Raw genomic sequence first — 22,751 nt, 5'->3', positions numbered from 1 at the left:
TCTGGTCTGGACCACTCACTAAAGTATTTGTCTTCTTTCTAACACCAGTGGGGGTGTACATGCAAAAGAGACTTCAATACTCAAGTCAACATAGTACTTTTCTCAAGTCAAATATCAAATTAATGATTAATGAATGCTTACATTTATCTGCAGGTTCTAATTGTATTTATAATCATTATTTGACCTTTGACTTACCTTAATTACTCTTATTGGAAATCGGTGAATATTTGCCGGAAAGCAATGTCTGTAATATACAATGCAGTTTTCATTTCTAAGTTAAATATATGCAAAATATGTGGTGCAGATGTAGACCTAAGTGATGAATCATAGTAATTACATTGAAATTACATGTAGTGTCCCAAATGAATGTCAGAGTAGTTGTCACACACATATGTGTGTGTGAGGATTTATGTGCAAATAAGTGAGAAGTTACAAATGACTTTTTGTACAAATTTATCAAAAAACTAAAATTATACAGGAACCATGTTACATGTAGTTAGTATGGACCATAGTAATTAGATTGAAGTGGTTTTGAATCCAAACTATTAAATTATCTTGCCTACTGTCTCAAATAAATGACATAGCATCTGTCACATATGTGGATAATTATGTGCAAATGAGTGAAAATTTGTGATGAACTTTTTGTACAAATTTATGGAAAGATAATATTTCATATATATATATATATATATATATATATATATATATATATATATTATGTTATCATTCATATTATATATTGAACATCAAATGTATAAAACAATAATATATTTTTATTTAAATAAATTTATAAATTAAAATTAATATAAATATTAAACTTTAATTTATTAAAATAAGATAGTATAGTAACAAAATAAATATAAATATTTAAACAGTGCTTTAATTCATTAAAATAAAATAAAATAATAAAAAAATAAGTACAATTACTCAAACTGTGTACATCTTTGTGCTAGTATGTTATAACCATTTTAAGTACATTGAGGATTCTAATTAGCTATTTTAAATTTTAGAAGAATAAAAGTCAGAAAAACAATTATTTTAAAATTTAGAAGATAATTTTTTTATTTAGAAATCAAAATAAAAAATCAATTTATTTTACAATAACTAAAAACATTGATGCCTAACTAGATGAAAAAAGAAACACTTTTTTAATCTAATTTATCCATAAAAAAATCAATTTTCAAAATTCATATTTATTATATAATATGTGGAGTTAATAAAAAGTCATAAATACTATTAATTTCATTTGTGTTTCTTTCTTTTTTTCTCACACATTTCCTTGGATACTTACATAACAAACAGATCCATTCAAGATAACACACAAACACATCGAGGAGAAGCACAATCCATCTTTTAAACATGAGAAGATACGTGTCAATCTAAACTTAAAAACCTAAAAAATAAAAATAAAATGGTTTCAAACGCAAAACCGCTTATTATATTTTCATATAAGTGTTTCTTTGTTCGGCGTGTTCTCTCTAAAAGAACCACAGAGAGAAAAAAAGACTAAACTCAACTAGAGTGAATTGTATCCCAAAATGTCTAATTTGCCCCAATCGCTGTCTATGGGTGCGGCCTTCGGCGGCGGTCCACCATCTTCGTCCAGTGGGGCCGGAACGCAGGGCTCCGGTGCAGGCAAAGATCGGAAGATGGCATCTGCTGAGCAACTGGTATTGGAACTCAGCAACCCTGAACTCCGAGAAAATGCGCTTCTGGAACTTTCTAAGGTTAGCCCTTATAAACAATATTTTTACTTGTTTTTTCAAGTTTCTGCTTCAATTTTTTGTAGTTTGAACTGCTATGCCGGTGAATTGAAGTTTGTAGTATTTGTTTTTATTTTCTGAGTATGTGCTTAGGGTTCCTCTTATTTATTTAATTGTGTTTTGTGAATATGAATTGAATCTTGTTTCTCTCTCTTTATTTTTGTGTGTATTAATTAACCATTGAGACATTGTGCTGGCTGCGGATGAGGGTGAGGGTAACAGTCCTGTGTTTATTAAAGCTTTGTTTTCCTTGTTTGTTTCTCTCTCTTATCACTTTGGTCTTTGTTTGGAGAAGTAAAGGTAGAAAGAGATGAGGTCAGTTTGTATGTGTTTAACTATTGGGATGAACCATGTAGTGCTTAATCTGTGTTTGATCACTTGTTATATGAAAAAAAGAAAATAGCCATGAGTTAGCGGCATCACGTTACTGCAAATGGATCAAAATATGACCTAGTGGACAAAAAAAACCATGACAGGACCAAAAAAATTGGTGGTGGTGGTGGTTGCTTGTTCTATGGCTTTGGCATAGGTATTATTAATTCCCTTTGTTAGTAGAGATGTTTGAAATTTTACATTGACGAGAGTGTTACCATCAAATTACACTGGTAGACAAATCTCTATTTTAAAGTCAGTTTTGTTAGTAAAAGACTTAGCTTAAAATCAAATTCTATAACTCAAATTCTAAAATGTTATCAATAGTCACCGCTATGATTATCAAAGGTTGTTGGGCTTATTGATGGTTATAAACAGCCACTCCTTGCTAGATGTTGTTTGGACTTATTGATGGTTACTATTGCTATCATGGCAGTGAGGTGCGGCAAGACTCTCACATGACATTTTCAATTTATGGTTAAACCCACCACAATAGCCATGCATAGAGTCAATCACCATCACACTTATGTGGTGTTTTGAAGTTCAAGGGAAATTCACGTCATCAAACCCTTTTGAACTTTTTCAATTTGTGGTTAAACCCACCACAATAGCCATGCATAGAGTCAATCACCATCACACTTATGTGGTGTTTTGAACTTCCTTCGTACTTTTGTCTAACTAAACCTACACTCCTTTTATGTTGTCAGGGATTTTTCACTTCCACATGGACAGTACTAGCGAATAGAGAACCTATTGGGTCGGGTCCGTTGGGTTTCTGTGTGTCTTTCTCTCGTTTATTATTTATTGGGCTTCAACCTCAAGTTGTGCCCAATTAAGTTAAACACTCCTGTGCCATATTTTCATGGTTGGATTTAAAGTTGTTATTGGTGAATTCTTATTTATAATATAATATAATAAAGTAATTAAACCATAATCTATGCTTTAAGAAATTAAAAAAATATTAAAAAACATAAAAAAAGTTAACTAGATGATAATAAAAACTAAATAAAACATGACATATGATATAATCAGGTAGATAAGAGTTGAATATGTTTTTTGATCCCTTATAAATTAATGAATTTTCTTTGTGGTACCTGGTAAATTAGTTTAACTCTTTCATTCCTAATAATCATTTTGTTTTACATTTTTTTTCTCTGAAGTGTTATATAAAGTACTTTATTTTCAAAACATTATCTAACATGCTTTTGGGACCCAAAAGAAAGTGATAAACTGATTAGGGACAAAAATTTAAAGAAAATATTTCAGATGATACATTAGATTTTTAACAACTATAGATACATTAGATACAATGTAGGAGGGATGAGAAAGGAATCTGAAAAGCTATATCTAGGAACTAAGTGCAGCGCAAAGCACACTGCACCTTTACAATAAATTCTATTTAAGACTATTTATTCTAACAGTGTTCTATTTCAGTCCCATATGGTTTTCAATTTTGAATCCAGGTCTACTCTTTAGAACAAGTAACCCATTGTGTTCAATTTTTTTTTTTCAAGATTTCAACTAGAAATCCTCTATGCTTTATTCAAATATGTAAGTCCTGATAAATAATATAAGAAGTTTTATTACGTGTGTGTAACTAATCTAAGACGTGGTTTACAGCATAATATTATGACATCATTTGATTAGCAAACCCTTCCTAGTAGGAAAAGGCTTTGGTGGTTGTTCTTATTGTGTCTAATTAGATCAGTAAAATGATTTAATGGCATACCATTTATATTGAGAAATTTTCGATATTTGTGATGCACTCATATAGAGGTATCTGATCAATGTTTTTCTTTCTTCTTTTTTGCATTTTAGAAGAGGGAGCTATTTCAAGATCTGGCTCCTTTGTTATGGAATTCTTTTGGTACTATTGCTGCACTTTTGCAGGTATGCTATCTAACCCTGGTAACATTCCTTTCCTGTATAGTTAACCATACTTTCCTTCAATTTTTCTTGTGAATTTTTACTTAGTTTGTAAAAGTTTGAGTTTTTTTTACATTGCACTTTTTTCCTTGTGCTTTTTTGCCTTTCTATCCATTCTGATATGTTATATCTTTTGATAAGTTGATGTTGCTTCCAACTTCCTTTGCAAAAACCAATTTTTTTATTATATAAAACTGATGGGGTGGTGATGGGTGATAAAAGTAAACGGTCATGGTGTGAGATAACTCAACTTGTTTAAAACTGTTAATTTATAACTTAGTCTTAATAGCTAGGCCGATCATTCTTTTGGTAATTAGTAAGTTTTTATTCTTGGCATACTCTGTAAACTGCACTTTTTCAGCCTTAAGGAGGGTTAAGTTTCCTTGTTTGATTTGGTTCAAGAGAAGGGAGGAAATATATGAAGAAATAACCGTTATACTTTTCTAAACAGCAATAGAGGACAAGGTAGGTAAAATAAAATCTCCGGGGAACATAGTTGCATAATCAAAATAATAAAATTGTTTTCCCTTTGCTGCAAATGTTGCCAATATTGAAGTCGAGTCAGAAATAGGAAGGAAAGGATTTCAGCTCCATTATTACCCCTCCCATCCAACTTTATGAACGAAAAGGAGGCTAAATCTAAAATATTTCTCCACTTTCTTCATTTTCGTTTAACCAAACTAAACATACTATTAGTTTTGCTCAGTTAATTCGGATGTTGTATTTTATAGTCTCTGCAGCTATGAGCATTGTTGGTTTAATTTTTCTCAGATTTAATTTGATTTCATATTTTGTAAGCATTTGTGTCATTGAAAAAAATTATTTCTCATTTTATCCCTTAGGCATTGGATTTTTATTCATTGTTTTTCAGTAGCAAGTTTCTTCACAATTTTCCTCTACTTACAAGGATTGATATGTTTGTTTCAGGAAATAGTTTCAATTTACCCAGTTCTTTCACCACCAAATCTTACTCCTGCACAATCAAATCGAGTGTGTAATGCTCTTGCCCTTCTTCAGGTCAGATGACTTTGTCCTATCAAGTTGTTTTCTGTGCTTTATTGTGACATTCATTTTGTTTTAGTGAATAACTTCAGTATATGACGACCATATTCTAGAACACCAAACTATGCATTCATCCATATGGCTGGAAAAGCTTGGTTGTTGTTGGCATATGTAAAGGAGGTGTAACCTATATATAAAGCATAGAATACCCTTTTAACCACGTTTTGATTTTAAATACTGAATTCGGTTACTTCAATGAAGTGTGAACCATTGCCCTAACAGTGGAATTATATCTGCATGCTACATGATTCTGACTGGTTAGTCATCCTTGGTCAATGTATACACTCCAAAACTATGTATCAAATTTCTAGCATGCATTTTATGTAACAGAATACATTATGCTAGCCAGGTTATTATGTTTCTTTAGGACAAACGAAACCAAGACATTATTGAGTACTGCTTTTTTAAGCTTATTAATTCTGAAAATCAGGTGCTTAGGAAATGAGCATATCATAAATATCATACTTCTTATTTTTTCTTCTTTTCACTTATCTCCTTTCAAAATATGTTATGAAGAAAATAAACAAAACACTGACGCTGCTGAGTGTTTTTTTCCCTTGTAATTTCTTTTTTCAGTGTGTAGCATCTCACCCGGATACAAGGATGCTATTCCTCAATGGTATCGTCACTTTCCTTATTCATCTGAAGGACTTTAAACTTCTGTCTGGTTTTCTATTGATCACCTTTGTGTTACACAGTTTTCAGTATTTTTTCGAATTTGGATTCTATATTGAATTTTTAGTGTTGTCCCTATGTGTCTCCAAAATACATTAATGGACACTGATTTTAGTGTTTTAAAATATATTAAAAACTCTTTTAATATACCAACACGAGTGTATTTTGAAGGCTTAGCAGAGGGATAACATCAAAAAATCAGTAGAGAATCTGAACTCTATTTTTTCTATATGCTCTAGTGCTTTAGAAGATGCTGTCAGTTTTTTTCGAATTGGTTGATGCCATCTGGATAATATAATGAATTGGGAAGCTCTGGAAACTATAATGTCCAGCTGAGCATTTTAGGGACATAATACAAGTCAAGTTCATGAGCTAATTCATAGATGGATATGGACTTCTGATTTAGGGGTTAGGGGTTGATTGAATTGTCAATATTTTTATTTTGGGTTTACATTATTTGTGAAAATTAGCCTTTTAATTTGATTTCTGCTTATATAAATTTACTGCATAAAGGGATGCAGACATCCTCTTTTGTAAATTTAATTCATTCTTCTTGAATTTGTTCACTGTAATATAATTTGTTCACTGTTGGAATTCCTGTTTTCTGATTGCTTTGGTTTAGTGTATGTTTTGTTTTAAATGATTTTTAGGTTGGGTTGGAGGATATCTTATCCTGAATGATTTTAAGATGGTCTGCTGAAAATCTTCCATCCAATATATAATAGCTTTTACAACTGAAAGTGAATCTTGTCAGTCTTTCTCATCTTAGGACTTCTTTCATTGCTTAGAAGTCAAGTTCTTTTCTCTCACTATCTGTAGGTCATTCCTGACTTCCCAATTTAACTGCATAACTTTTACCTTATGTTAGATTTCTTACTTCCAATATCTACACACTTCTGATTGAAATAAAAGAGTCATTGTTTGAATCCCTAATGTGTATTGAGCACATGCGGGTATGCATTTATAAATAGGAAAATACAAAGAGATTGGTCTAAGCCTGTTACATCTAACAGTTCTAAACCTGTTTGGCTAGAAGCATTTAGTTTTATATTACCTTTTTTGCATTGAATAATTATGAGAACTTTTGACTTCATAATATCCATTACAGTTTTTGCTTGTTCAAGGATAGTACATGAAGTGTTTGATGTTTCATACAATGAATTGTTGTACTTGCTTTTTTCTCCACTGCAGCTCATATACCTTTATATCTGTACCCCTTCCTTAATACAACAAGCAAGTCAAGACCATTTGAGTACTTGAGGCTTACCAGTCTTGGTGTCATCGGTGCATTGGTGAAGGTATTTCTTCCTTGCCCATTCTGTTGGTTGCAAACATCTACTAGAAAAAAAAATATAAGACAATATACATGATTGATGATTATATGGCAATACTAAAAAGAAATTATCACCACATTCTTAACACAAATCCCCAAATTCAATTTGTTAGTATGGGTTATTCACTACTATCAAGTAAAAAGTATAGTACCACTGTTACGTTACATTATCATTGTGTTTTATTTTTTTTATTTTATAATTCATATCTAATATGTTATGTTTTCGTCAATTGTGAAAATTTTTATCCATCAGGTCGATGATACAGAAGTTATAAGTTTCCTTCTTTCAACAGAAATAATTCCTCTGTGCTTGCGCACCATGGAAATGGGCAGTGAGCTATCCAAAACAGTTGAGTTTACTGATTCTTTGTTTTTAGTCTTTGGTAAACTATGTCATCACGTTATTTGTCTGGCAAATTGGATTTAGTTTCTGTTTCCTTCATATTTCTGAGCACTTTCTTCTGGTCTCTGTTTCATTAACATGTGTATATGCACTTTTTTCCAGTGAGCACTTGTGTATTTATGTTACTCTATCTTGCTCATTCTAATACAACCATTTATGATTTATCTGTGTATGGATTCATATGTTCATTACTGATATAGCATGAGTAGTTGGTCTCAATTTAAGCTCTTAGCTACATCACGGGGCTTTGAAATTTTCATGGCATGTTTAGTTTTGTAAGATGTAATTTGTGCACTGGCATTCGTAATAGCTGAGTTAGAATGTTATTCTTGATCCTAAAGTCAGATATTTGACATAGATTCATGATTTTGTGCTATGAATGCCAAAGATGTCTTCGTTCTGTAGACATTAAGCCACTTGGGCATTTTAAATTTTCATTCTCTTGATCTTCAATATATACATGAATAATAGTAAAATGGATCATGCTTGTCTAATGAAACCTCCACCACAGGTTGCAACATTTATTGTTCAAAAAATTCTTTTGGACGATGTCGGCCTGGACTATATTTGTACTACAGCCGAGCGCTTTTTTGCGGTCGGTAGAGTTTTGGGGAACATGGTGGCAGCTCTTGCTGAGCAACCCTCATCTCGTCTACTGAAGCATATCATTCGGTGCTATCTTCGCCTGTCAGATAATCCAAGGTTAGTTGGTAATTTGCAACTACCTACTTGTTCCTTCTTCATCCCTTCAAACTAAATTGCCTCGTCAGCTGATTTTCTTTCAAGTTGAATTATAATTAAACTTTGCTCTGGTTAAAACAGGGCTTGCGATGCATTAAGAAGCTGTTTACCAGACATGTTAAGAGATGCCACTTTCAGCAGTTGCCTTCGTGTAAGTGCTTGTAGTTCCGGTGATATACAAATTTGATTCAATGAATTCAGTGAATGGCTGGATTACCGAAATCATAAGTTGAAGGATTCTAGTGAAGTAACTGGAAAAGTCAATTTTATGTAGCAAAATCTAGGTCACTTCCTTTAAAGAGTTTTTGGTGTTTTTTTCTTTATTTGAAATTAGAGTTTAACCTTAGGAATTTATGTTGATCTTTAATGCAAAACACTTATGACGTGGATTATGAAGGTGAGGTCCCAATAATTTTGAAAACGACACCATTTGACCGAGGAACCTAGGTTGATCTTTCTTGTAAATTTATCACTAGGACTATGGAAATGAAACCAATTCTTACTTGAAAATAACACTAGATAGAAGTACCTAAATAATTGCATTTAATTTTTCTCCAGTACCAAACCAACTACATGCTTTGTTTGCTTATATTATCTGGTCTCGGTTTTGTTTCTTCAGGAAGACCCCACAACTAGAAGGTGGCTACAACAGTTGCTTCACAATGTTGGAGTGAATCGAGTTCCTGCACTACAAGCTGGAGGAGGTTTCGATCATATGATTGTTACCTGAGATAAGTTACAGATCATCCCTTTTGGGTTCCGGCTATATCCATATTTCATGAAACGTTGTTGGTCAGAGGAAGAGGCTGTAATTATTGGTGCCTGGAAATCAAGCTAAAAGACACTTTTCTTTTTAGTTATAGGTGGTTCTTTATACCCATTGTGCAGTTAAGCTTAAATCAAGACATTGAGGTGGGTTTTACTCCTTAATGAGCTTTTAGGAGGTACATTATGGTATCAATCATCAAATATTTCAATCAAGTTAAAAGTGGTCTTTAAAGGTGTCTTCTTATAAATGCAATCCTTGTTTATGGTTTTCTCATTTCACAGCCAATAAGGGGAAGAGTGCACATTAAGTCACATTTCTGGTAGATAGGTTTTATTCAAGTCATTTGTAGTGGATTAGATCGTATCTGTATCATTGAGGCACTAGAATTAAGGTCGTCTTTAAGGCAAATTATGAATGATTGCAATTTAGGTAAGTTTTTTTATAGTTTCTCTCATGCCCAGAGCCATCAGCTAGGAGTGTGCTGTGGTGGGGCAAATCTAGGTGACCCAATAATGAATTTAGAATGAGTTGGTCTAGTATTTGAGAATGTAAACTTCAAATTTGTTCGGGTTTAGAGTTGAGTTTAATTTTATGAATAGGATCAAGTAAGTATTGAGATTGCAATTGAGGTTCCCTTGGAAAGAACATCAGATATATTCTCAATCACAGAGGAAAGTTTTTATATACTTATTTTGTGGGAATTTTTGTGTTAACTGGTATAGTATTCTTCCTGATGCTATGGCCCTTTTAAGCAACTTATCCAAATTCCTGCTTTCCCTTTTTAGGACCAAACGTTTCCACTATTCAATGAAGGAATCAGATTTTCATGTGTACACGGAAGTTAAATCAAACCAGATTAAGATTTTTATTAACATTCATAAAGTGGAAGATATTCTTTATTCTTGACCACCATCACCGAAGAATATTTGTTGGAGCATTAAATTGAAGTGTCTTTCTCCTTTTATGGATGAGAATCAACAAAGGGCCATGATTTAGATTGAGTAGTAAATGCATGTATGACTGCGGTGATGATTTAGATTAAGATTTTTCTTACTGCACCACCATAAAAGAAAAAAATTTCTAAATTACCCTCATTAAAAATATAATTAAAATATCTATATTTCTTTTTTTCTATTTTTTTTTTCAGAAAGAATGACAGTTTCGAAAGATATTTTCGAAAAGTATTTTCAGAAAATTATTTTTTAAAAAGTCATTCTGAAATTATATTCTGGATGGATGCTCCGGAATATATATATATATATATATATTCAAATGCTATGGCCACATAGTCACTATGATGTGATACATTGAAATTAAAATTTGGGAATCCAAGACCATGGTAATCCAGAAAGGAAAGAGGATATAAATAAATAAGCTATCACAATAACAAGATAACATGAAAACATGATTTAGGAAATAAAACATGATTATGCAATACAACTTAATTTACGACTAAATCGCGATGCATCATCAACCAGTTGCTATTAATTGAACCAATCTTTTCTTTAATTAATTAAGTTATAAAAGTATTTATAAATTTAAATATTTTTAACTGAAATTTAAAAAAAAAAAATCTTCAATTAAATTTCTAACTCATCAGTCAACTCATTTTTAGAGAGAAATGAACGAGTTCATCAAGAAGATAAAAACAATTAGAAATGAAAGGAATGAATTGAAGAGTGATTTAGAAATGAAAAAATTATAAATAATGTGTTCAAGCCATTTCTTTATGACAAAAATTAAACAACAGAGTACTTAGATAAAACTAACAATTTCAAGGACTCAATAAAATAATTTTTTTTAATAAAAAATCAATTAAGAATATCCAAATTTACAAATACTTAAAATTTGAGTCATTTTTGTGTGGCTAATTAGGCCATAAAATGTATAAGGATTTGACCGATATAAAATATTGTTGACTCACAATAAAAAAAGAGCTTATTTGGATTGAATACAATATTTTTAAAATGATAATATTTTCATCAATGTGTACAAATCTTTTTACAGAGTTTTCTGTAAAGTTGAAATAAGTTGTTCTATTCCTAGTTCAACAAAGTCTACATTTGGAAGATGAAGACCTTGAGTATATTCATCTTCCGTAAAGTCCACTTTCTTCAATGTTCTTTTGTAACTCATAGCAGCTGATATTGGGTGAACTCTCGCAATTGAAACCTGTAAGTAGATGCATGAATTCATAATGGTTACAGAAAGACATTTTTATGCTATATTTTGTATTATTCAGCGATTAAACAATTCAATTTCAGTATAATGAGTACCTTTAGAGTAGAAATCTAAATGATCCATCCTTTGCACATACCATGTTAGATCCTCTTAAAGTTCTCTCAACGGAAAGAAAATCAAATTTCAATACTAGTAAAATCAAGAAAATACCAGATTTTAACAATATAATGCAAAAGGATTGAGCTGATTTTGCAGATTTTGTTTCTTCTGAAAGTATGTATTGAAGAAAAGGACATTACAATACTTTATCATTTGGTCAATATCGTTGAACACCCTCCTTCCCTTCAATTCTTTAGCATCTTATAGTTAAAATTTGGTATTCTTAAGTTTTTTGTGCAGTAAAGGTTCTGATTATAGTCAAAATGTGTCTGAAGTTGCTGAGGAACTTACACAATGTCTTTCTCCAAGTTCGAACAGCCAAAATCTCCACTGTGTCATAACCTTTCCATTCACTTTAGCTGATATATCAGTCCATCTTGTGTGAGAAAACTCTACTTTATTCAACCCTTCAGACACTCCACTCCCAATAGCTTTAACATATGCTTCTTTTAGGCTCCAATACCTGCAAAGTAAATACATATTTGACTTTCAACATGGCCTGTCTTCAGTTCAAAGAACCATGTTACATTACAAAGAATTCTACTAGTTTTGACATTATCATATATGATACTATCACATTGATTTATAAATGAAATAATTTCAGAGAACATATTATGCTCTGCGTTATACAGAAACACAATCTTCATATCCTTTATTTGCCAAATTATGTTATACTGATAATAATATATTGTACAAGAGCATAAAGTCACAGGTTAAAGTTGTTGGACATTTTGCATTGAAGATTGTTGAGATGCCTTCACTTAAAGAGTGCAGTGACAATCTTAAAAGTTTCTAGCAAGCAATTTGGTATTCATATATTTGATAGTTTTGTCCTAAAAATGACATTTCAGTTAGAGAGGAAGGTGTTTATAATAAATTTTTAACCGATTTATAACTCTTAGACGTACCAGAACAATAATAAATCAAATTACTAGAAATAATTCCAATTGAACTACTTCTGGACAGTTGACAAAAATGAAGAGGTAAAGTGTAACATATGATACCTGTAAAATTCAATTAATACATCATCAGAAGTGCCAGCCATGATTATGTTATTCCATTCCAAACATGAAAAGTATGATGAGAAGAGTTGAACGAATTCTGTAATTGATTCTCTCTGTGGAACATCATATGAGACAATGTCTACCCCCACAAGACATACAGGTTCAGATGCTATGGCCACATAGTCACCATGATGTGATACATTGAAATTAAAATTTGGGAATCTAAGATCATCATACTCCTGAAATGAAAGAGGATATAAACAAATAAATAAGCCATCACAATAACAAGATACATGATTTAGGAAACAAAATTGAGTTTCTTATTCAACATAGACACAAACATATATATAACAAACATTGCTTGCAACTAAACCACTCAATGCATAACAAGATCCTACAATTTTGGGATTTTATTATGTTGCTAGAACAAACCCTTAAAGTGATTTGTATAATTCATCTATTTTGGCTAGTTCCATAACATATCATCAGTTATATTTGATTGTTCTAGGAAATGCTCATACCAAATAGGGTTTGCCTTCCAGAGTTCGTTTTATGACAATGTCAGGAAATGGGATTTGTAACACATCATGAACAAGAACGTACTGAAGCATGCGGCTGACAAGAGCACGTTTCCTGTCTTCCAATTTAACAAACCTACCAATGCACAACAACTACATCACTCAATGGATTCATCAAAACCCTTTTGTACAAGTTTCTGAACTAAGCAAAAAACTACCTAAAATGTCCAAATTACTTGATTTTACTACAAGTGAGTGCCAAAATTTCATCTTTGTATACAGTAAAAGGAAAAATAAAATGATTTTTTCATTCAATTTAGAGGACACTTCTAGATAAAGTTGAAAATAAGATTGAAAGGGAAACAAAGAAGGAAACACAAATTTTTAATATTTCAATTTTCATCTCTAAATCTCAATTCCCAAACTTAGTCTTTAAAGCACAAACAAGCCTTAATAGCTAGAGCTGATATAAAAGAATTGCACATATAACAAAAAGTGCTTATGACCATTTAACTAAATGTTGAAATTTATAACAGATTGGTGGAAATCACAGTGATTTAGACAGAGCCAGAGACAGAGAGAGAACCTGGTAACAGAGGAGTGTTCATGGGACGGAAGGAGGGAGAGAGCGAAGGAGAAGTCAGAGGGGTGTGGATCCCACTTTGATAATTTCACAACCCATCTCTTCACCGCTTCTTCCATTGACAACATTGCGTCCCTTCCGCTGTTTTTATTGCGGTTGCTCCTCCTCCTAAGTCCAAGAAGTAGAAAAGAGGTGAAAAGAGTTCATGGCTACCTTAAGAAAGAAGAATAAGATGAAAAACGAAAGCTAACAATTGTGCTAAACTTACAAGATTCCACCTAGAAGAATAATTCTCAAAAACCAAACCATGTTCAAGGAGAAATAAAGAAGTTCCAAGAAAGATTTACAAAGGATATAAAAAGTGAAGGAAAACATAAAAGAAAAAATAAAATGTACAGTCTTTTGAAGATTATAAACTATGCAAAACGGATATCCAACAATGATTACCTAACAAATCCCAATATATGCTATGAATAAGATTAACATTTAACATTATAGCACTGATGCCTTATCATAACTCTGAGTATCTGTACTATAACAGAATGAATTGATAATGAAATAGAGAGGAAACAGGAAGTAACCTAATCAATTCTAGACACAAACCAAAATGACCATCGTATAGCAGGATTCAACTCCAGTAACAGAATATGCAGCTTTAAAGGAAACAAAAATCAAATAAACTATGAAAATCTTCATGATCTCCAAAGTTCTAACGTCACAGCTCTAACAAAATCTTGGGACGAAGAGGTTAATTATACAGACAACATCTCCTATTTCCTTTGTCATGAAAGCTCAGCAAAGATCATTGTTTTTACCAATTCATTTTCCCTCTTATTATTTATCACAACCTAAAAACAAATAGAAAAGAACATTTGATTCCAGTTCCCTCACTTAACTTAGAATGACTTCAAAACAAACAGGCAAACCCAATTCTTACCATTCAAATTGGAACCACAAAAGCTTCAACACAGTAAAAAACGATTAATATGATTGGAAACTAAAGGGCACACAAACGTGACATACCATTGTATAACTTCTCATGTGTTTCTCTTTGGTAACAAAATTGCAGTTCCCAAAACTGAAGAAAAAATTTCAGAAAAGGAAAAACAAAGGTTACACGTCACAGTAATTGATTTGAAGTTTTTTTAGGTAAAAGTTGGTGATGAGTACTCACCTGCGAATCTGTAAAAATGGTGATTGATTAGTTAGTTGTTCACGCCCCTCCTGACATTGACTCCACTTCTGATGTTCTTAAAGAAGATGATAGATTCAACTTAGTTGAGAACTTAATTTCTATAATAAAATATTAAATTGAGATATTTAACTAAAATATAAATTAATTATCAAATAATAGATTAATAAAAACAAAACGGTTGTTTGAAACTATGTTGTGAACAGATTTGTATTGTTCTTTGAGCGTATATTATGTTATGTTTTTCTTAGTTTTTTATAAGTTGTGAAATATCTTTGTTCTCGTCTATGGGATGATAATTTTACCTATAGAGATATAAATCTTGAATATATTTTCTACATTTTAATTAATTAAAGGGTTAAATATGTTTTTTGTCCCTCAACTTTCAGTAAATTTTGAAATTAGTCTATTTTGAAATTTTGGATCGTCTTTCATCTTTCGAAATATGTGGATTTAGTTCTTTTAATCATATTTTGTTAAGTTTATCAGACATTTCAAGCGCGTTTCATAATAATATTTAACTTAAAATAAAAATAAAAATGTGTAAAACAGTATAAACAACATGAATACAATCTTGAAAAGCGTATGAAACATCAAATAAACCTAACAAAATTTGATTAAAATGACTAATTCCACGTATTTCGAAAGATGAAAGACTAAATTAGTCTAAAGTTTCGAAATGGACTAATTCCAAAATTCAATGAAAGTTAAGGGACCAAAAACATATTTAACCCTTAATTAAAATATGTATTAATTAGTGTTCAGACTATCATATCACTAATTTAATTAGTCAGACAAGTGAAGCAATTAATATGTTTTAAACTGAAAATCAATAAATTTATGAATAATTGAAAATTAAGGTTATGTTTGCAAATTTACTATTATAGTAACCATGGATATACGAGTGAATATGAAGTATCTAATCATTTACGAGCGAAGAAGAGCGACGAATGGCAGAAGAAGCTCGTGATATCATCTCGCCACTTTGGAAGAGATTTGTGGGTGACAAAAGATATTTTACAATATTGTCCCTGTGTGAAGGTTATTTGTGAGTGATAAAGAAGATAAAGAAGAGAGAAACATATGTATTCGATTCCAATTTCTTCCTTTTTCTCCACTTACCCGGATCTATTTTTTATGTATCCTCTTCCAAGTGCATGGATTCTTTACCCAGATCCGTGTTTCATGTATCCGATTTCAGCACTTAAATATTTTATTTTTCACTTCAAATACATTATAATATTTATTTTTCTCAATTAATAAATATATTTAATATTTTAATTTATGAACTAAAAAATTCAAAATTAATTACAACTTATCTAATTATCATTTTATACTACATTTAACAATAAGAGCAATTTAGTAATCTTTTATTAATCACATCACTCAAATCCTACACAAACTTTCACAAAAGTTACTTTCAAATTCACTCCAACATTACCTCCAATTCCCTTAAAAAAACAATACAAACTTTATCTTTAAATTCACTCAAATCAATAATCTCTCTCTCCCTCGAATCTTTCCACTCATAAGAACACACCTTAAAAGATAAAAATTATGTGAAAAATAATTGGGACCAAAATTATGAATTTGACTAAACATAGGGAACAAAATTGCATAACAATTTTATGAAATAAAATTGTTAATTTTTACAAAATTATAGGAATTAATTAACAAAATTCAAAGTTAAGATTATAGTTTCTACAAAACTATAACCAAAATTATAATTTTTTCTTGAACCGAGTAGACTTGAAAGATATGGTTAATGTACGATCTCAGATAATATTTTTTTTATGAGATGTTCTTGAGTTGAATCGGTTGAGGGATAAGTACCTAGCGGTAAATTGATATGTAATAGTGATAAATTTATATTGATATGTTTTTTCTTTTTATGAAATGTGCACTCATCCAATTTTGTGTCAAATATTACTTTCTTATTGTATACTTTGAAACATTTAAACAGGTTCAACTATTTGTAGATAATTTTATTTTAATTATATATTCATTCAAGTTTTGTTCTGTTTAGTTTAAGTAAAAAAATAAAATAAAATAAAATTGAGCTCTATTGTTAACCAACTAAGGGTTGAGTGTTACATACTTAACACTACCTATTAAAAAAATATGTATATTCGTTGCATAAATATGTTTAACTTTTTAGTGTCAAAATCAATTTTGAAGATTTTATTCGGTATAGTAAGATTTTTTTTTAATTTATTGACAATAAAAATGTTACGATCTATAAATCTATAGTGTATTGATACTTTAATTTAAATATTGTATACATGTTTGATATTTGAAGATATTTTATTAATATTTATCATAAAAGAATTTAGTCTACAGAATAATAATACTCTTATGATCATAATAATTTAGAAAATATAAATTTTTATGTTAACAACTTTAATATATATTTTAATTTGAATTTATACAACAATAATTATATATGATGTTTTTAAAAATTATTGAACATTTTTCAATATACATATATTATTTGTATCGTATCATATTATTTTCAAAATAAATATATCGACGTATCATATCTGTGTACAATAGATTATAATTAACATGTTAAAAGATATATTTCTATGTGTTGATTGTCATCTAAAATTAAAATATCTATTAATAATAAATTGGTAAGGTTAAAAAACTTGTACCTTAGAATAGTTGAATCTCACTTGCCCCTATGTGTAGATTATTATCTAAAAAAATATGTATTGATATTAAATTAATAAAGGTAAAAGTAATTGAATATTTCATAAAAATAGAAAAATTAAAATAACATAAGATATAAACAAATCAAATTTAAGTTTTTTCACTACCAAAAATTTTAATTTTACTAGGGGTTATTTAACAGAGGTTATAATAACCTCAAGAAAATAGAATAGGTGGTTGAGGTTTTCTAAACCCCAAGTAAGTGTCGTGGGTTTTTCTCAAACCCAGTTAAAGTTAAAATAAGTAGATGCTATTTTGATTTTTTTCATATTCTGTCAACCTCCATCTTTCTTTTTTTTTTCTGATTTTTTTACCCTTATTCATATTTTTTTTCTTCTCTTCGTTTTAATGTCCACCTCTGTCCTCCACAATTCTTCCATTTTCACTTTTCATCTATCACTTATAGACGTTGGCGAGCTTCATCCATCGACTGTAGAAACAATTAGGGTTCAGCCACTAATTCATGAGCTCTGTCGTCGCCGTTGACCTTGCCTTGTCCAGGTTCGCTATTCGCCTCCGTAACTGGCTATTCCTCCTCTGCACAAACTTCACGAGCACCTCCTTGTTGTGGCTCACCACAAGTTCCCTATTGTGTGCGTACCCTTGTTTGGGTCGTCTTCCGCCACCGGACGCTCACACACGTCAAGCCTTCAATCTCGCTATCTCACTGCTACCAGCAACGACGAAGGTATGTTTTTCGTTTTATCCTTCTATAGAGGTTAGAGAATTTGATTCATGGTAGTTCAAATTCGATAGCATTGTACAAATATTCTAATTCGTTCCTATCATTTCGTGGTGTCTATGCTTTTATTGATGCATTTTTTGATTGGATTGAGCTTTGTGATTTTTTTTATTGAACATTTTGCTTGTATTTAGGAAATAACAATTTTGATTCTTTCTGAAAGTATGCTTTAACATTTTTAGACTATTCATCTAGATGATAGTTCTACTTTAGATAAGATAAAATTTGGTGCTTATTTAAAACTGAATCTGAATATAAAGTTTACACGTTACCTTAACAGTTAATCTTAAGTTAAAATTGCAATAGTAGTGTTTTAACTAAGTCAATCAAGAAAAGGGCCTCTTTGGTTGTGATGGATTAAGTTGACATGATTATTTCATCTCTATCTTGAATGTGTGATATTATGTACCGTGATGTGAAACTAAATTGAATATTGCCATTAAAACTGCAACTGCATTAGGATTTCTTCATGACTTAAGTATCACTCACCGTTATGTGAAATGGAGTAACATTTTGTTGCATGAAAATTTTACTGTTAAAGTTGCTGATTTTGGATTCTTACAGTTTCTTCCGATTCATGTTACTCATGTCACTCATGTTACAACTATTTCAGTAGGAACTCGTGCTTACATAGATCCTGACTACTATATATCTGGAAGGGTGAGTAACAAAAGTGATGTGTATAGTTTTAGAGTGTTCTTGTTTGAACTCATATTCTCTATCCACCCAAGTTTGGTTGCAGGCACAAATAATGAGACTCTTGCACAGTTTGCAAATATTATGGTTATGATGCTCCAATTGATGAGTATGGTATGGAGTCTTTCAACCTTTATATCTCATTAATTTTCGATTCTGCAGAATTATATAAACAAAATTGTAACTTGAAATCACACTCTAATTTTATATGTAATGACAAAACTCAAAATTAGATGTATATTCTTTTAAAAATATTTGAACTGCATGATGTAGGAACTATTAGATAGACCAAGTGGGGCCACCTTAAAGACTTGCATAAAGCCATTAAACTTTGTGAAGAAGCACTGGCAACTACTGATCCAAATATTGCATCTCTTGGACCAAACATAGTGGTAATAAATGGTCCTTTAAAATTTAGCTAACTTGTCCGAGTGTAATAAAGGGACCATACATAGTGCAGTTTGTTCTAAAAAAACTTTGCTTATGAAATTGATTATTGAATAAATTCCTATTTAGTCTATTGCATATTATTAGAATTTAGGACTCCCTGTTAGCGTGATAAAATTGTTTAGGATTGTCACTGAAAAAATAGTAAGTTTCTCTTATTCCAATTTCTTCTTGTTTTTGTTTCATTGTTATCTGATATGCATATGATCACAAACAAACTTTGGCAATCTTTTAGAATGAATTGTTCAAGACTTGATAGTCCTGAAAAGTCAGGTGTTTCTCTCAAGTACTTGGAAATTCCCTATATAATATAGATTGACTAGAAATGAAAATTAATGTGGTAATTTCAACCTATGCTTTGACCTGTTTTAGTAAGTGACTATTAGCTAGGTATTTCAACTTACGCTTTTTATTAAAAAGTTATATATATATATATATATATATATATATATATATATATATATATATATATATATAAATAAAAGAAATTATTTCCTTGATCAATATTTACCATGTTGTCAACTAGCTAATATAGTTGTTGTGTGATGCACTCAGAAAGTTAAATGCACTTGTTCTCAACCCACAACCGAGGAATCAATATCTCCAAACCTATGTAAGCAAAATTCAATCACTTCCACTCAAACTATGCCCCCATTTTCCTTCTTAAATGTGCTCTAAATATCCATTGTACTCTAAATTATAACATAATTTTGACAAAGTCTGTCTCCTAAATTTATGCACTTAAGAAATTAAATAAAATTGTGCAACCAATTCCTTTGAATATCGACTGGTTTTGACAATGAAAATGCTTTTACACCCTGTAAATGATATTGTACTTAGTTATCATGATAAACAGAGATGAAGAGAAAACCGTTAACCTCTCATGCTAATTACCATGAAAAGAAAATCGTTGCCATGAGATTTCCCTCTTCTTCAAACATGAGATCAGGTCTTTTTTATTTTTGGAATCCCAGGCATTAACGGGGGTTTTTGGAACCCCGGACATTACCGGGGGTTTTCGGAACCCCATGCATTATTGGGGGTTTTTAGAACCCCTGCCATTAATGGGGGTTTTTGGAACCTCAGGCATTAACGGGGGTTTTCGAAACCCCGAGTATTAGCGGAGGTTTTTGAAACCCCCAGTAAGTTGCGCTACTTCCAGGGGTTGCTAAAAACCCCCGGTAATCCGTTAGCCACGCTTGCTCTTCCGGGGGAATTTCAAACCCCTGGTAAAACCATTAGTGGGGGTTAAAACCCCTAGAAATGCCAAATATAACCCCCGTTAAAAATAATTATTTTTGTAGTGTTTTAGAAGTTAAAATTTTCTGTTAGTCTCAGTTAAATGTTATTAGATTCTTTCATATATAATCCTTGTAGTTGGAAAAAATATATAATCAATAGAAATTACTTCACAAGGGAATAAAATAAAAGATACCTTACTTCAAATTATCAGTTAAATTTTATTATATAGATTTATCATTCATGAAATTAGTAAGTACCCATATTATGATCGTTACTACAAAAATCATTCAACTAAATCATCTTAAATAAGTCAACTTAAATTATGTATATATATTTTAGAACCTCAATTTTAGATTTTCCTTTAAACTCAATTATCATAAATTATGTCATATTGTTGAAGTAGATGATAATGTAGGACCCTAATGTGAAGTTTTGCATATCAAGAATAGTGAAATTACTATTGCTAGGTTTCAAAGAAAAGAAAGAATATTTTTACATTTTTGTCTCATTACCACATCATCTCACTAATGCACACACATCAAAACCAAAAGGGAATAAGAAACATATAAAATAAAATAAAAAATAAAAATAGAACAATTGAAAACGATAATCTCAAAATGAACATTCCATGCAACTTACCCCACAAAAGCACCAAAATAGAAGGGTATATGATACCTTTCCTTTTTGTTAAAGGGAAAATGACAAAGTGACTAATTAAACCTATAACTAAATTAATAAATAAAAAAGTCATAAATACTTTAAATGGAATTATTTGATTTAATCTATAAAATAAATTTGAATCGGTTTTGTTTAAAATATATGAGTGTGAATAAAAGGGACTTGGTTCCTTTTTAATCAAGTGCTTAGAGATGATAATCAGAAATAATAGTTAAAGTTAAACAGAAAACAAATATGGGTTTCAAATTTTCTTTTTAAGTTAAGAAAAGAGGCACAACAAGAAAATTAAGATTAATGAATTAATAAAGAGGGTGTTTGTTTTCTTCATACCTTTTTCCAATGATAACAACACATCACACACACCAAAATATTTTTGAATTGAATTTCATCCAATTTTATCTATGATTCCAAAGGGTATCCATTCAATTTAGTTTATTTTATCTATCATATTTGATAATTCATTTAAATATTTTTTTTAGGAAATTAAACATTTAATCATAATTAAGAATCCTAATTATTTAGGTAAGAAAAACTCAGCCCTACGATACCTTCAATTACACTAATATAAATTTAACTTTACAATACCTTCAAATAACTATTATCAGAAAAACCATCCGGAAACTTTACTTTAATAATTTAATTTTAAAATAAGAACAAAATATTTTACCATAATTAATTATCAAATGGCTGTTTTGTTTCAATACGTTTTCATTGTCGTAACTCATCTCAATCTTATATCTATTCAATAACCAGGAAGGCATGAATAACTTTTTAAGATAATTTCACAATTAAAATAAGATAAAATATATAATAAGATGATAAAAAAGGTTATGTAATAAAAATGAGAAATAATTTATATATACTGAATCGAGTTAGCTATTATAAATATAATAAATTTATTAAAAATAATTATATTAAATTCAAATAAGCAGTAATTTATAATCATTAAACTTTTATAATTATCGTAGTTTCTTATCTTCTTCAAATAAGTTAGCATTTTTGTCTCTCTTATCACTCTTACAAGTATTTCTAAAAACATATTGATTAAAAGTCTTACTTCAAAGTTGAATTACTAAATCGGTTTTTTATAAAATATTTTAGTAAGACTTAATTAAGTTTTAAATTTTCACAAATTTAGATATTCTTATTTAAGTCTTTATTATAAAAATATCTATTGAGTATTCACAAATTCTATATATTTTTAATTTGAGTCCTTACATTTTAATTTTAATTCACAAATTTTATGTTTTAAATACCATATTCATTAAATTAGTAAAACCATTTTGAAAAGGGTGAGGAAAGAATCAAACAAACCCTAATTTTCAATGCTTATAAAGATAATTTACTTAGACAAAATAGCAAAGGGTTTCAAATTTTCAAAGATGACTTGGTCATGGTTATGAAAATTTAGAACCCAGACCCACATGAGATCAAACAAGGATGAATTATTTGGACATAAGAATTGACCTTATCAGAAAAAAAAGAAAAAACAAATAAGGGCTCTTCTTTATTTGTGCCTAATTCCAATTTTTCTTAGTTAAATTTGAATGGGG

The 22,751-nt window shown here is 30.3% G+C and overlaps 3 protein-coding genes across 15 annotated transcripts; 2 read left to right on the top strand and 1 right to left on the bottom strand.

Annotated features, from left to right (window-relative positions):
- The first annotated feature begins 1,434 nt into the window (after positions 1–1,434).
- Positions 1,435–9,275, top strand: LOC114188721 (uncharacterized). The gene is made up of 9 exons (XM_028077349.2): positions 1,435–1,727; positions 3,954–4,025; positions 4,989–5,078; positions 5,700–5,742; positions 6,990–7,096; positions 7,385–7,480; positions 8,046–8,236; positions 8,357–8,426; positions 8,895–9,275. The coding sequence occupies exons 1-9, from the start codon at positions 1,539–1,541 to the stop codon at positions 9,003–9,005; spliced, it is 969 nt and encodes a 322-aa protein (XP_027933150.1). The 5' UTR covers positions 1,435–1,538; the 3' UTR covers positions 9,006–9,275.
- A 1,695-nt stretch (positions 9,276–10,970) lies between these two features.
- Positions 10,971–14,807, bottom strand: LOC114187337 (uncharacterized). 6 transcript variants are annotated; one of them, XM_028075561.2, is made up of 8 exons: positions 14,664–14,807; positions 14,513–14,567; positions 13,493–13,657; positions 12,910–13,042; positions 12,389–12,627; positions 11,676–11,847; positions 11,321–11,335; positions 10,971–11,216 (listed from the first exon to the last, which is right to left on the bottom strand). In XM_028075561.2, exons 3-8 carry the CDS (start codon positions 13,615–13,617, stop codon positions 11,046–11,048), a joined length of 855 nt encoding a protein of 284 aa, XP_027931362.1. In that variant the 5' UTR covers positions 13,618–13,657; positions 14,513–14,567; positions 14,664–14,807; the 3' UTR covers positions 10,971–11,045. The 6 variants fall into 6 exon arrangements, 5 of the variants coding, with proteins under 5 accessions (XP_027931362.1, XP_027931364.1, XP_027931363.1 ...); XM_028075563.2 differs by having other exon boundaries at positions 11,321–11,383; positions 14,664–14,804; XR_014995716.1 differs by having other exon boundaries at positions 11,321–11,847; positions 14,664–14,804.
- A 2,835-nt stretch (positions 14,808–17,642) lies between these two features.
- LOC114187602 (uncharacterized) lies at positions 17,643–20,059 on the top strand. Of its 8 annotated transcripts, XR_014995754.1 has the most exons (5): positions 17,656–18,081; positions 18,700–18,795; positions 18,878–18,945; positions 19,105–19,223; positions 19,834–20,059. XR_014995754.1 is itself a non-coding variant. In XM_085674570.1 (4 exons), the coding sequence occupies exons 1-3, from the start codon at positions 17,857–17,859 to the stop codon at positions 19,219–19,221; spliced, it is 588 nt and encodes a 195-aa protein (XP_085530696.1). In that variant the 5' UTR covers positions 17,652–17,856; the 3' UTR covers positions 19,222–19,223; positions 19,834–20,059. The 8 variants fall into 8 exon arrangements, 2 of the variants coding, with proteins under 2 accessions (XP_085530696.1, XP_027931688.1); XR_003605289.2 differs by lacking the exon at positions 19,834–20,059 and having other exon boundaries at positions 17,643–18,081; positions 18,867–18,945; positions 19,105–19,351; XM_085674570.1 differs by having other exon boundaries at positions 17,652–18,081; positions 18,700–18,945.
- Positions 20,060–22,751: the final 2,692 nt, after the last annotated feature.

Source organism: Vigna unguiculata, chromosome 6 (genome assembly GCF_037176805.1).
Source record: "Vigna unguiculata cultivar grain cowpea cultivar isolate G323 ecotype 2 chromosome 6, ASM3717680v1, whole genome shotgun sequence".
Lineage (NCBI taxonomy): Eukaryota > Viridiplantae > Streptophyta > Magnoliopsida > Fabales > Fabaceae > Vigna > Vigna unguiculata.
This window is presented reverse-complemented; position numbering and strand designations above follow the sequence as displayed.

Bases quoted from the DNA above. Each gene is read 5' to 3' on its own strand.
- LOC114187337 (XM_028075561.2), bottom strand. From the start codon at position 13,617: ATGTTGTCAATGGAAGAAGCGGTGAAGAGATGGGTTGTGAAATTATCA. The intron at 13,043-13,492 runs GTTCTCTCTCTG...GTGCATTGGTAG, and splicing joins GAACACTCCTCTGTTACCAG to GTTTGTTAAATTGGAAGACA. The intron at 12,628-12,909 runs GTATGAGCATTT...CTTTCATTTCAG, and splicing joins TGGAAGGCAAACCCTATTTG to GAGTATGATGATCTTAGATT.
- LOC114188721 (XM_028077349.2), top strand. From the start codon at position 1,539: ATGTCTAATTTGCCCCAATCGCTGTCTATGGGTGCGGCCTTCGGCGGC. The intron at 5,079-5,699 runs GTCAGATGACTT...TTCTTTTTTCAG, and splicing joins ATGCTCTTGCCCTTCTTCAG to TGTGTAGCATCTCACCCGGA. The intron at 7,097-7,384 runs GTATTTCTTCCT...TTTATCCATCAG, and splicing joins TCATCGGTGCATTGGTGAAG to GTCGATGATACAGAAGTTAT.
- LOC114187602 (XM_085674570.1), top strand. From the start codon at position 17,857: ATGAGCTCTGTCGTCGCCGTTGACCTTGCCTTGTCCAGGTTCGCTATT. The intron at 18,082-18,699 runs GTATGTTTTTCG...GGATTCTTACAG, and splicing joins TGCTACCAGCAACGACGAAG to TTTCTTCCGATTCATGTTAC. The intron at 18,946-19,104 runs GTATGGAGTCTT...TGCATGATGTAG, and splicing joins TGCTCCAATTGATGAGTATG to GAACTATTAGATAGACCAAG.